Genomic DNA, 13792 nt, shown 5'->3' with positions numbered 1-13792 from the left:
CCAAAGCAATTTTGATAGCAAAGTGATAGAAGGTATAATGGATACAAACCGTATGAAGTTATTCCACTAACTGAATCTTTACCACTGGAAGAAGAGACAACAGGAATGCCATCATGGAGAAGGGCAGCAAGATCTTTATATCCTTCATGTAGTAGAGCATTGTAGAATGATATGTAGGAATCATTATCTTTTTTAAGTATCATTTTAATTAGCATAGCTGCTCTTTGCTGTTGAGTGGGCTAAAAAAAATTAAGTAGTTTAGTATATAACAATGAATATGTATGCAACATAAATTAGTGGAGACCAGTGCAAGTTCTGAAATTCTAAACATTTTTAAGAAAGTGTGGACTGCTTCCGAGAGCTTTACCTCATTTTTTACTTTTTCCTCTTCTGATATTGTTAAAAATCCATCACTAATCATGTGATCCATGATGTAGGATGTCTTGATGTCCTTTTCCAGAGCTTCTCTATGTTGAAGCAAACAATTTCGAGCTTTTGCATCCATCTTCCCTCAAATCTTTCTCTCTATGAGCTGTCAACCATGAGCTACAGCCAAAACACCAAAATATTTGTCAGGCCATTAAACATATGAAACGATACAAAATCTCATTAGTAAACAAGAAATGTAAAAAGAACAAAACTGATTGTTTTTCTTGGCAAAACTTTTTAAATGGACAAAACCCAATGCTTGGAAAGGTATGAGAAAATGGGCTGTCTTATGCACTAATTGGAGAAAGTAGAAAATGGATGCAATTTTTCTGGAAGGCAGTATAAGATACAGAAGTGTTTAAAACAAGCTTTCTCTCTAACCCAGAAATCCCACTTCTAAGGATTTACTTCAAGGAGACATTCAAACACATATGTGAAAATATCCACAGGGAGAACTAATCAGTTTCCATTCAGGTGTGGTAGTTCAAGCCTATAATCCCAGCACATTGGGAGCCTAGGGTAAAAAATAAAAAAAGAATTTATGGAGGATGTTTCAGTGATGAACACAACCTAAATGTCCATCATTTTGAATATAGATTTTAAATATTAGGGTATGTATATAAAATTGAATATTATGCAGCCATTCAAAATTATAAGACACATATCTCTATGTATTGACATGGAAAGATGTTCATAACACTGCTGCTGAAAAAAAAAAAAAAACAGAAACATGATCGCACATATAACATAAAATGTGGGGGCCAGGCGCGGTGGTTCATGCCTGTAATCCCAGCACTTTGGGAGGCCGAGGCTGGTAGATCATGAGGTCAGGAGATCAAGACCAGCCTGGCCAAGATGGTGAAACCCTGTCTCTACTAAAAATACAAAATTAGACGGGTGCAGTGGCAGGCGTCTGTAATCCCAGCTGGTCAAGAGGCTGAAGCAGGAGAACTGCTTGAACCAGGGCGGCAGAGGTTGCAGTGAGCCGAGATCATGCCACTGCACTCCAGCCTGGGCAACAGACTGAGACTCTGTCTCAAAAAAAAAAAAAAAGTGTTGGTATCATATATACATAGATGTTTAGAAGTTTATTCATCAAAATGTTTGCGTTACTTCTGAGTAGCAAAATTTGGGATTTCTCCCCACCTTGTCTTAATTTTTTTTTTTTTAGTAGAGACGAGGTTTCACCATGTTGACCAGGCTGGTCTCAAACTCCTGACCTCAGTTGATCCACCCACCACAGCCTCCCTAAGTGCTGGGACTACAGTTGTGAGCCCCACCATGCCCGGCCTCTACTGTCAATTTTTTTTAACACAAATTATCATTTTTTACAATAAAATACTTCCTTTTTAAATTAAGATTATATAAAATAGGGATTACACTGAAGTCCTAATACTAAGAGACTTCTTGTTTTCCTTATCAAACATAAGAGTGAATAGAGCATTGTTACTATTGAGTATTAGTTCTCATTCAAGGAGGACGTCAGCTCTAGGTCTTCCTTTCTAAACACATTTCCCACAAAGCAACAGGAAATACTTTCTGATGTCGTTTCTCAGACCAAGAGGACAGGAGGAAAGAACAATAGCCTTTATAGTAAAATACTTGACGTTTCTAGCAACTTTATTTCAAATATAATGCAAATTTTTCCATGGGCATAAACCCAGTTCACAATGTCTCCAAGTTTTCAAAACATTAACAGAACTCTATCCAATGTATAGAAAGAGTGTAAACGGGCTTATTAATTCATTTATTCAATACACATTTGTGCTCCTCTCTATATGTCAGACACCAAGACTACAGAAAAGATTGAGTCATCTCCCTGAAATAATTCACAGTCTAGTCAAAGAAGAAAAAGAGAGAGGGAGTAGGAATGTCAACGTCCAAAGTGCAAAAACAGGGCACAAGCAACTTGGAGCTCACAGAAGGGGGCAGTAATTATCAAACTTCAATGACTGTTTTTGAAGTCACCAAATGTAGCACTTGGAAAAATAGGGACGTAGGGTATTTGCCTATGCTTGTCAAGGCTAACAAAATGCCCGGAAGGGGCACGAAACTGATAAAAAGTTGATTGGAATTAAAACTGTCATTTTTTAAAATGTTAATAACGTTTTTGTCCTCTTAAACATAAAATGTTCCTCAATTTATAGTAATGAAATTCGATGTGAAAAAACAAGAATGAATGAATTTTTTAGGTTATGCCCAATAGCTAAGCAAATAGACACTCTGGCTTTCTGACACTAATTTCCAATTTCACCTAGTCCTGTTAAACTAAAATATTCAAATCTTAAACACGTTTTAAAACTGCACAAATAATCTGAACTAAGTCTCAAAACCTTTTGTAACCCACAACAAAATGAAAAGCCAAAACTCTTCCTAGATGTAAAACAGAAAACACAGTGTACGTTTATCCATGAAAACCCTAAGTTTACTACTTCCTCGTTAGAGAATTTCTCTTCCTGGTACAGGAGCAGGATGGTTATCAAATATACCATGTCCTCAAATTCTCAGTCCCTGAAACCAGCTACCGAGCCTCCAAAGAACCTGGCCCGGGGAGAAAAGCGAGGAGGTCAACTTACCCAAGCCTTTGCGCCTAGGTCTTACTGGGAAGGGCGGCACTGCCAGGACAAGACTGGGAGACTCCAGGCCGGTGGAGGGAAACGGCAACAGAGGTTTTCCACCGGGTATCAGGGGTGTGGGGCTCTGTCCCGTCACATACCCCGCGCCCCGGGGCAGGTCCGGGCCTCACAGGCGCCTCCTCTGGATCTCCGCAGCCCCGGGGCGCACGAAGACCCCCAGGGACCTCCGAAGGGTGGCGAGGTGGGCGTCCACCCACCGCAGTCTGACCCCACAGTCCCGGGGCGCCGCAGTGAGGCCTGGCCCACGGGCCGCCCTCCGGTGGAACCCACTCCTGGACACAAAGGGAGGAGGGCTCCCCGGCCTGTGGCGCCCTTCCCCCGACGGCGGCTGCACCCCGGGGGGAGCCCGGCGCTACTCCGGACGCCGCCGCGGCACCTCAAGTCTTCGCGGGTCGCCGACTGCCCAGACACTCCACCTCCGGTTCTGTCCCTTTTGCCCGGGATAGAGCAATCACGTCCACTCGCTACCTCTTCTCCACCTCTGGACAGCTGAGCAATCAAATCCCGCCGGACCCACCCAGCCCGGACTGCGCGCGCCCGCTTATGCAAATAAACACACCCGAAGCCCCAAGGGGCGGCCGCCGGCGCCGCGCACTCCCGCCACGGCTCGTGCCCGCGCGCGTAGAAGTGCCCGCCTATCCCGCGGAGGGGGCTTGGCTTCGCCTCAGGGACTGGCCGCGTTCCCATCAAGGCCTGACTCGGGCGGGGGCGGCGCGCCCGACGTGGCGCGCGCGACCCCTTTGTCCCGCCCCACCTCCTCGGGTCCCGTCGGCCTGAGCGCGCCCGGGAGTTTGAATTTCTTCGGATTTGGAGCAATATCGCAGTGGAAGGCGCTGTGGGGTGAGGTCGCCGCGCACCTCTCCTAGGGGAACTTTGGAGCTGGTAGCTGAAAGACTCAGTGAAGCAACGAGGATGGCGGGGAGAGGGAAGGGGCTGGGCTCTGGGCGGTGCCAAGTCTGTGAAGGGGCGCGGTCACCGCCCAGGGTTCCCGCGATCGCCAAGGCAGCCACGTCCTGCTACCCCTGGTGAAGAAGCTGCCCGGGGCTTCAACTTCCTAGGGCCTCCAGACATGTCTGAGGTGAAGAGCCGGAAGAAGTCGGGGCCCAAGGGAGCCCCCGCTGCGGACCCCGGGAAGCGGAGCGAGGGCGGGAAGACCCCCGAGGACCGGGGCGGCGGAGGCGGGGGCTGGGCAGACCCCCGAACGGGCCTGAGCCTGCTGTCGCTGGGGACGTGCCTGGGCCTGGCCTGGTAAGTGGACGCGAGGCTGCCTGGGCCGGCCTCCTGTGGGCCCCCTGCTCTTTGTTCTCCCACCCGGCTCAGCATCCCCCCGGAGGTGATCCAACCCCCCAGAGCTGGGCCTTCTGTGCTCTGTCTTGACCCCAAAGGAAGGAAACAGCCCAGCCTTGTTTTTCCCTTTCGCGCGTATCTTATATCTCATTTTCCCCCGTACTGGTAGCATGCCTCTATCGCTCAGAGGGACTTGAGGCTAAAGTTTGGGAACGAGCCGCTTGTTAAGAGCTGCAGATTCGGCCACGCTTTCTGAAGCGCCCGCTTCACGTTAGAAGCGTTCACGTTGTTATAAACCGTTACTTCCTGTCCACTGTGCCCCATTCCGGGACACATCTGCCCCACCCTACTCGCCCCATAAATGCCTAATGGAAATATTTGCAACCTTGAAATAGATCATTATGTTGGGAGACCGAGGCAGGTGGATCACTTGAAGTAAGGAGTTCGAGACTAGCCTGACCAACATGGTGAAACCCCATCTCTACCAAAAATACGAATAATCAGCCAGGCGTGGTGGTGGGCGCCTGTAGTCCCAGTTCCTCTGGAGGCCGAGGCAGGAGAATCGCTTGAACCCGGGAGGCGGAGGTTGCAGTGAGCCAAGATCACACCACTGCACTCCAGCCTGGGCGACCGAGTGAGACTCCGTCTCAAAAAAAAAAAAAAAAAGGAAAGAAAAAAAAAGAAAAAGATCATTATGATCCCAAAGGAGCAAACGTTATAGTAGCAGAGCTTGGAGGAGTGCTCATATTTTGATCACCGTGCGTGCGTTATGAATTTAATTATTTTTATAATTTTATTAAGTTACAGATTGAACTTTAATATGGTAAAGCTACAAAACATAGCACTTGTGTTCACTTTAAACAGTTGCAGTTTTAAAACCAGGTAAATGGCAATATAATGGTGTCATTAGGAAAAATGAGTATTAGAAATAACCTTAAAACCAACTTGTAAGTTTTGTTTTCCCAGTCTTCTTTTTTTTTTCTGGGGGTGAGGTGATAGCCCATTTCATTTTAGTAAGATTGGTACCTTAATAGAATTTTTCTCCGTTTTTCATTCGTTTGTAAAGTTAGTTAGTAAGACTGTTGTTAATCTTCCAGAGTGATAGAATTTTAGAAGAGACCCTGAACATCTAAACATTTTTGATGCTATTACATGTGGAATTATACTTTACTGGTGACTCATCCCAAATAGTGTATTTTTCAGCGTTAAAAGATTTGTTAACAGCTGGGTGCGGTGGCTCACACCTGTAATCCCAGCACTTTGGGAGGCTGAGGTGGGCGGATCACAAGATCGGGAGTTCAAGACCAGCCTGGCCAACATGGTGAAACCCTATCACTACCAAAAATACAAAAATTAGCTGGGCCTGGTGGTGCACACCTGTAATCCCAGCTACTCGAAGGTTGAGGCAGGAGAATCGCTTGAACCTGGGAGGTGGAGGTTACAGTGAGCCAAGATCTGCCACTGCACTCCAGCCTGGATAACAGAGCGAGACTTTGCCTAAAGAAATAACGTTTTTTGTTTTGGGAAAGTTAGTTACTATTCTGGGATAAGCTTTAGTAGAAAACTAAACTTTATGGGAATAAAATTACCCTCACATCAGGAATTTGCAGTTAGTGTATTACATTGTAATGAATGTAATACACTCATTAGGAAGATTTAATTTGAACTATGTTTGCAAAATGATAAAACAATGCTATATCAAAAATTATTTTGGGGGCCGGGCGCAGTGGTTCATGCCTATAATCCCAACACTTTGGGAGACTGAGGCAAGAGAATTGCTTGAGGCCAGGAGTTTGAAACCAGCCTGGGAAACATAGTGAAACCGTGGCTAAACATTAGCCAAGTGTGGTGGTATGCGCCTGTAGTCCCAACTACTTGGGAGGCTGAGGTGAGAAGATAGCTTGAGTCTGGGAAGTCGAGGCTGCAGTAACCCATGATTATACCATTGTGCTCCAGCCTGAGAGACAGAGCAAGACCCTGTCTCTCTAAAATATATGTATTATATGTATTTTTATGGGCAGATTCTATAATTATTATTTAAATAGTTGCCTCTTAGTTGCTCTTATTAAATCTTTTGCTGCAAAAATTGAAGCATATGTCCTTTGGTCGCTGTTTATGGCAAAACATTTATTCATAGTAAATTTCGAAATAAAAATGTATCCCCATAAGACATTTGTAAACATTTTCCAAATAAAAAGCAAGTATTTGGCATCTTAAAATACTTAAAAGCTCACTAGAATTTTGACAAAGCCATTGAGATCTTTACCACTATAAAACACATAATTCAGCATCTAAAAGTAGGTCCATCAAATCTTTATTAAATGCTTCTGTACTGACACGGCCCTGGTGGTTAAAATACAAGTGCATATGTGTGCCTGTCTGTGTATTCTTTCTTTTTTTTTTTTTTTTTTTTTTTTTGAGACGGAGTCTCGCTCTGTTCCCCAGGCTGGAGTGCAGTGGCGCGATCTCGGCTCACTGCAAGCTCCGCCTCCCGGGTTCACGCCATTCTCCTGCCTCAGCCTCCCGAGTAGCTGGGACTACAGGCGCCCACAACCGCGCCCGGCTAATTTTTTGTATTTTTAGTAGAGACGGGGTTTCACCGTGGTCTCGATCTCCTGACCTTGTGATCCGCCCGCCTCGGCCTCCCAAAGTGCTGGGATTACAGGCGTGAGCCACCGCGCCCGGCCTTGTGTATTCTTAAATACTGCTTACTCTCAGTCTTCATCTTATTAAGTTGGAAGGAAAAAATCTGAACCCTTCCACTGCCCAAGGAGGATTTCAAGGAATTGCACTATATCATTGTCTTCAGACCATTTCCTATTTGGAAAGAAAAGAGAAATAAAACATAAGAAACTTAAAAGTGTGTGCTTTAATATCTTCTCTCTGCTAAAAAAAAAAAGGCCTGATAGGCCAGGCGCGGTGGCTCCCACCTGTAATCCCAGCACTTTTGGAGGCCGAGGTGGGCGGATCTCTTGAGCTTAGGAGTTCAAGACCAGCCTGGGCAACATGGTGAAACCCTGTCTCTACAAAAAAATACAAAAAAATTAGCCAGGCATGGTGGCGCATGCCTGTAGTCCCAGCTACTTGCGGGGCTGAGGTGGGAGGATCGCTTGAGCCCTGGAATTTGAGGTTTTGGTGAGCTTTGATCGCACTACTGCATTCAGCCTGGGTGACAAAGTGAGACCCTGCAAAGAAAACAAAAAAAAAGGCCTGATATATCCTATGTCATCTTGACAATAAACACTGGAGATAAGTTGCCCAAACCTGTATGACTTGAGTGTCAGTTTGCATACCTCTCTTCTAAATTCTGATGGAAAATTTTCAGATAAGAGAATTGAGGTGATTCTACTTTCAGAAAGTTAAAAAGTTGTTAAATTACTAAACAAGACACAATCTGTCACGCATGCTTATTTAATTACATAGAAATTTAATCAGTTGGAAATTCCATTGTGAAAATTTTGTTTCTTTTTTTTTTTTTTTTTTTTTGAGACGGAGTCTCGCTCTGTAGCCCAGACTGGAGTGCAGTGGCGCGATCTCGGCTCACTGCAAGCTCCGCCTCCCGGGTTCACGCCATTCTCCTGCCTCAGCCTCCGGAGTAGCTGGGACTACAGGCGCCCGCCACCACGCCCGGCTAATTTCTTTTTGTATTTTTAGTAGAGACGGGGTTTCACCGTGTTAGCCAGGATGGTCTCGATCTCCTGACCTCGTGATCCGCCCGCCTCGGCCTCCCAAAGTGCTGGGATTACAGGCTTGAGCCACCGCGCCCGGCCTGAAAATTTTGTTTCTTAAGGAAATTTCAATAGGTTTTTTAATTGCTTTTTTTGTTGTTTTTTTGTTTTGTTTTAAGAGATGGAGTTTCGCTCTTGTTGCCCGGGCTGGAGTACAGTGGTGCAATCTCGGCTCACCACAACCTCCGCAAGCGATTCTCCTGCCTCAGCCTCCCGAGTAGCTGGGATTACAGGTGTGCGCCACCACACCCAGCTAATTTTGTATTTTTAGTAGCGACAGGGTTTGTCCATTGGTCAAGCTGGTCTCGAACTCCCAACCTCAGGTGATCCGACTGCCTCAGCCTCCCAAAGTGCTGGGATTACAGGCGTGAGCCACCATGCCTGGCCTAAATTGCTTTTATAAAAGTTTTTTATAGTAGCTGTTATGTACAAAAAGTCAAAAGCGCTTAAAACAAGTTGTATAATTTTTTTTTTTTTTTTTTTTTTTTTTTTTTTTTTTTTTTTTTTTGAGATGGAGTCTGGCTCCATCACCCAGGCTGGAGTGCAGTGGCTGGATCTCAGCTCACTGCAAGCTCCGCCTCCCGGGTTTGCACCATTCTCCTGCCTCAGCCTCCCGAGTAGCTGGGACTACAGGCGCCCGCCCCCTCGCCCGGCTATTTTTTTGTATTTTTTAGTAGAGACGGGGTTTCACTGTGTTAGCCAGGATGGTCTCGATCTCCTGACCTCGTGATCCGCCCGTCTTGGCCTCCCAAAGTGCTGGGATTACAGGCTTGAGCCACCGCGCCCGGCCAATTTTTTTTTTTTTTTACTATCCAATATAATTTTGTCTATAAATCATACTGGAAAACCTTGGCTAACTCCAACTTTTTTCTTTGTGTTAGTAGAGTTTTATCTAAAAGATTCTTTTTGTAAGGCCTACACTAAAAGTAGCCGGGGTCCCTTTCTCCTATATCTAACTCTTCCACAAAAGGCCATATAATATATGATATGATATGATATGATAGAAGAGGCCCAAAAACAAGAGTTATTTTTCTTTAGTGATTTATAAGTGGTCTAATCCATTTATTCCATCCTTCATTTGCCATAAACACAACCCAGTTTATAGTGTTCAAAGGGGGACAGGCCTGGGGCTTCTATCAAGTACAAGTGGTCGGGAACCCTGCTTCCGTTATACAATCATAGGCATGTAGGAAGGATGGAAGAGTAGCTGCACAAAGTAGTCCAGAAGAAAGGTAGCTAGTCTTGGTGGGCACCTGTAATCCCAGCTGGCTGGGAGGCTGAGGCAGAAGAATCGCTTGAACCCGGGAGGCGGAAGTTGCAATGAGCCGAGATCACACCACTGCACCTCAGCCTGGGCAACAGAGTAAGACTCCATCTCCAAAAAAAGAAAAGAAAGGGGCCACAGTTCTTAAAGGAAATAGCTGATGTGCTATGCTCTATTGTTCCAGGAGCTTTTATAAATAGCAATAACTATTTAATGTCTACAAAAACTCGGCCGGGTGTGGTGGCTCACACTTATAATCCCAGCACTTTAGGAGGCCGAGGCAAGAGGATCGCTTGAGCCCAGGGAGTTTGACCTGCAGTGAACTATGGTTGCGTCACTGTAGACCTCTTCCTCTTCAGCTACCTCAAAAAACAAACAAACAAAAAATAGCCAGATCTTTTGTTTGTTTGGTTGTTTGTTTGTTTTAGCCAGTGGTGGTAGTGTACCTGTGGTCCTAGCTACTTGCTGCTTGAGAGACTGAGGTGGGAGAATCACTTGAACCCAGGAGTTCAAGGCTGCAGTAAGCTATGATGAGGCTACAGTACTCCAGCCTGGGTAACAGAATGAGACCCTGTCGAAAAACAAACTACAACCCTATAAAGTATTGGCTGGGTGCTATGGCTCACACCTATAATCCCAACAGTTTGAGAGGCCTAGACAGGAAGATCACTTGAGCCCAGGAGTTCAAGACAAGACTGGGCAACATGGGAAGACCCCCATCTCTATAAAAAATTTAAAAATTAGCCAGGCATTGTGGCACATGCCTGTGTTCCCAGCTACTCAGGAGGCTGAGGGGGTAGGTTGGATTGGGCCTGCGAGGCTGCAGTGAGCCATGATCACACCACTGCACTCCAGCCTGGGAAAGAGAGCAAGATCTTGTCTTTAAAAAATAAAATTAAAATAAGGTATTATCCCCACTTCACAGATGAGGAGACATCAAAGTTATTTAACTTGCCCAAAGTGATTATACATCTTAGTAAATGCCAGAGCTAAGGCAGTCCAGTCACCCACCTAATCAGTATGATTCGTTGCCTCCCTTTGATATTAATACCCAACAAAAGGCCCACATCCTAGAAATAGAAATCCCTGGGTCCAGAACTATAATTATTTTCTTCCTTCTACTAGAAGGTATACCCTTTAGCAGACCCTAATTGCCTGTTTTTTACACTCATCTAAATGGGAAGACTGGGAACTGCTCTTATTAGAATATGCCCCTGACTCATAAAAAGAAATGAAGCACCTTATGCCCTAACATGGATGCCAGTTTGAAAGCTTAGTTTTTCAGAACTGAAGCAGCTTTCTCAGCATATTTTCTTGACTTCTAGAAAATCAGTCATCTAGGCCGGGTGCGGTGGCTCACACCTGTAATCACTTGAACCTGGAAGTGCAGGTTGCAGTGAGCCAAGATCATGCCACTGCACTCCAGCCTAGGCAGCGGAGCGAGACCCTGTCTCAAAAAAAAAAAAGAAAGAAAAAAAAATCAATCATCTTCTTTAATGTTAAATGAATTAATATTTATTATCAAGTACTTAGAATAGTGTCTGGCACATATAAGTGAAAAATAAAATACATTTTAACATAGCACAGCACATACCACTTCGTTTTTTTCTTCACTGGTGCTAAGTCAGCTTTGTACTTTTTTCTTACATGCACCGTTCACATGTATCAAGGATGAATTTTTGTTATTTTAGTAAGAGGCTAATCATCAAAAAAACTAATTATCAGAGACGATATTCCCACTAACATGACACAGATTTTGTTTAAAGCTTGAATTTGAAAAGAAGTTCTGAGAAAGTCCTTTAATATATTTTTGTAGTGAATCAACCTTCATACAAAAGTCTCTTTTATAATAATGATTTCATTCTGAATAAGCTCGCTAATATGTAGTATAGATCTATGGTGGAGTATTGGATAATAAAACCAGTCCCTGAAATTAACTGTATTTCTTTTTTTACTTCTTTTTGTTTTCTTTTTTTTCTGGCAGGGAGGGACAGGAAGGCGTGAGGAGGGCCACTCTTATTTCTTTAGGGTGGTCTCTTTCTTAATAGGGTCTCTATCTGCTGGTCTCAGATATCCTATACTCTGGGGGGGGAAAAAAAACTCTTAAAAGCCAGAAATGAAACAGCCAATGACAAAAGAATTATGTTCAGCCATCTTTGAGAATTAGGATAATAGTGTTTTCTAATAACCAGAAGCTTTAAAGGTTGCTATTAATTTAAACACAGGAGAAAAGTCCATCTGTGCTAATAATGTAACCTGGGATCCTGTAGAATAGAAATTAGCCAGCATCATCAAAAGAAATGTATTTCCTCCAGTATTGTAAACATTTGTCTAATTTAGCTTTGGACAATTTTGTAGCTACAGTTAGCCTAATGATGCCATTTATGAACTCAAAGCATTACCACTTTTGCAAGGATGCACAAAGTTCATATAACTGCACTTACTCGGAAAAGTCTTTCACTTCTCCATTAAGCCTTGGGATCTTTAAATGATTGCCTTTCAATGGAAATGAATTTCACAAAACACAGTCGGTCAGTATAGTTCTAAGTTTGACTATGCACTTAGACTACCCGAGAAGCTGTTGAGTTTCCAACATCCAAGCCACATCCCAAGCCAATTAAATCAGAATCTTCCTGAGACCCATGCATCAGATTTGTTAAAGCTGCCAGGTGATTGCAGTATGTAGCAAAGCTTTTGAACAACTTGTCTCAGGACTGTGATTTAGGCACTGTTCTCCAATTCATATCCATTTAAATCCAAATTTCAAAGGAGAATTATACTCAATTCTGTTAAGAACAACACAATTATTGTTCTTCTCATGGTTCTGCTCCATTGCATTTTGATGACTCAATGTGCAAAGAATTTCAACTGGTTTTTTTTTTCTGAGCCTGAAGAATTGAGTTAAAGTAGACAAAATGGTATTAGATACAAGACAATTCTTCTGTGCTTGCTCATTTCAAATCCTGTATAAACAGATGTTGATTTGTTGTTTTGAAGATTGAGGTAGCTTTTTGGGCTTCCACTTGTGATGAAAAATAAACTCCAATTTTAGAGTGACATCTCAAGTACACCTATACGAATCACATATCATTGAGTATAACCAATTGTACAGTTTATACACTTTGCACTGATTGTGATCTGTTGTCACTTTGACAATGGCTTTTTTTCTATTTTCATACCTCTTTTCACACCTCCTGCTATTTTGCAACTTCTAATTACTGTCACTTCTCTCTTCTACTCCACTGCTTTTCATCAATCTACTCTTCTACATTTCAGTTTTAAAATACTTTTTTATAGATAACTCTTGTTTCTCCTACATTTCAGCATAAAAACACCTGTTTTCTAGATATTACCCAAGTATGGCCTTGTGAAAAACAGTAGAGATCAAAGATCTTGTTCTAAATTTTTCACTGTGTCTTCCTCTAAAATATTTCTTGTGCATGCATCTGTTACAGATATCACACCGTCTTATTTGTTGGGCTGTGAACTGTGAACAAGGGCAGTGCTTTACTCATCTTTGTATGAGTTAAACCAATACCTACCTCATGAAAATCTGTCAAAATAAACTGATAAAAGTTCCATCTAGGCCGGCCATGTTGGCCCACACTTGTAATCCCAGCACTTTGGGAGGCTGGAGTGGGAGGATCACTTGAGGCCAGGAATTCAAGACCACCTTGGGGCTAGACATGGTGGCTCATGCCTGTAATCCTAGCACTTTGGGAGGCCAAGGCGGGTGGATCACTTTAGGTCAGGAGTTCAAAACCAGCCTGGCCAACATGGCGAAACCCCGTCTCTACTAAAAATATAAAAAAATTAGCGGGACATGTTGGCAGGCGCCTTTAATCCCAGCTACTTGGGAGGCTGAGGAGGAGAATCTCCTGAACCCAGGAGGTGAAGGTTGCAGTGAGCCAAGATCGCGCCATTGCACTCCAGCCTGGGCAACAAGAGCGAAACTCCATTAAAAAAAAAAAAGCTAAAGACTACCTTGGGCAACATACCGAGATGGTGTCTCTACAAAGAAAAAATAAATTAACCAGCTTACAGTCCTAGCTACTTGGGAGGTTGAAGTAGGATGATCACTTGAGCCCAGGAGTTCAAGGCTACAGTGAGCTATGATTGTGACACTGCATTCCAGCCTGGGTGACAGACTAACACCCAGTGTGGAAAAAAAAAAAAAAAAAAACTACAGCTACCCATACCAGAATTTATGTTGTTCTTAACAGAATTGGGTATAATTCTCCTTTGAAATTTGGATTTAAATGGATATGAATTGGAGAATAGTGATTTTTCTTTTCTTTTCCAGGTTTGTATTTCAGCAGTCGGAAAAATTTGCAAAGGTGGAAAACCAATACCAGTTACTGAAACTAGAAACCAATGAATTTCAACAACTTCAAAGTAAAATCAGTTTAATTTCAGAAAAGGTAATCATTAATTGGCTTATCTGGGAC

General features: G+C 43.5%; 2 protein-coding genes across 7 annotated transcripts in view; one reads left to right on the top strand and one right to left on the bottom strand.

The window, feature by feature from the left end:
* APAF1 (apoptotic peptidase activating factor 1) overlaps window positions 1-3552 on the bottom strand; it is an 89311-nt gene extending 85759 nt beyond the window's left edge. For all 3 annotated transcript variants that reach the window (XR_012420523.1, XM_005571970.5, XM_065525237.2), the window contains exons 1-3: window positions 3006-3552; window positions 368-546; window positions 50-239 (exon numbers count right to left, since the gene is read on the bottom strand). Coding sequence is in view for 2 of the 3 variants with exons in the window: in XM_005571970.5 (XP_005572027.3) it covers window positions 50-239; window positions 368-505 (328 nt within the window). In the remaining variant the exon portion in view is untranslated. The remainder of the gene's footprint in view (window positions 1-49; window positions 240-367; window positions 547-3005) is intronic.
* Window positions 3553-4055: 503 nt separating this feature from the next.
* The window catches only part of IKBIP (IKBKB interacting protein), a 30202-nt gene continuing 20465 nt past the window's right edge, over window positions 4056-13792 (top strand). For 2 of the 4 annotated variants that reach the window (XM_005571942.5, XM_005571941.4), the window contains exons 1-2: window positions 4056-4313; window positions 13648-13765. In XM_005571942.5, coding sequence (XP_005571999.3) covers window positions 4135-4313; window positions 13648-13765 — 297 coding nt within the window. In that variant the 5' untranslated portion in view covers window positions 4056-4134. The remainder of the gene's footprint in view (window positions 4314-13647; window positions 13766-13792) is intronic. The other 2 variants (XM_005571943.5, XM_074007577.1) reach the window with 1 other exon arrangement.

This window comes from Macaca fascicularis, chromosome 11 (genome assembly GCF_037993035.2).
Source record: "Macaca fascicularis isolate 582-1 chromosome 11, T2T-MFA8v1.1".
Lineage (NCBI taxonomy): Eukaryota > Metazoa > Chordata > Mammalia > Primates > Cercopithecidae > Macaca > Macaca fascicularis.
This window is presented reverse-complemented; position numbering and strand designations above follow the sequence as displayed.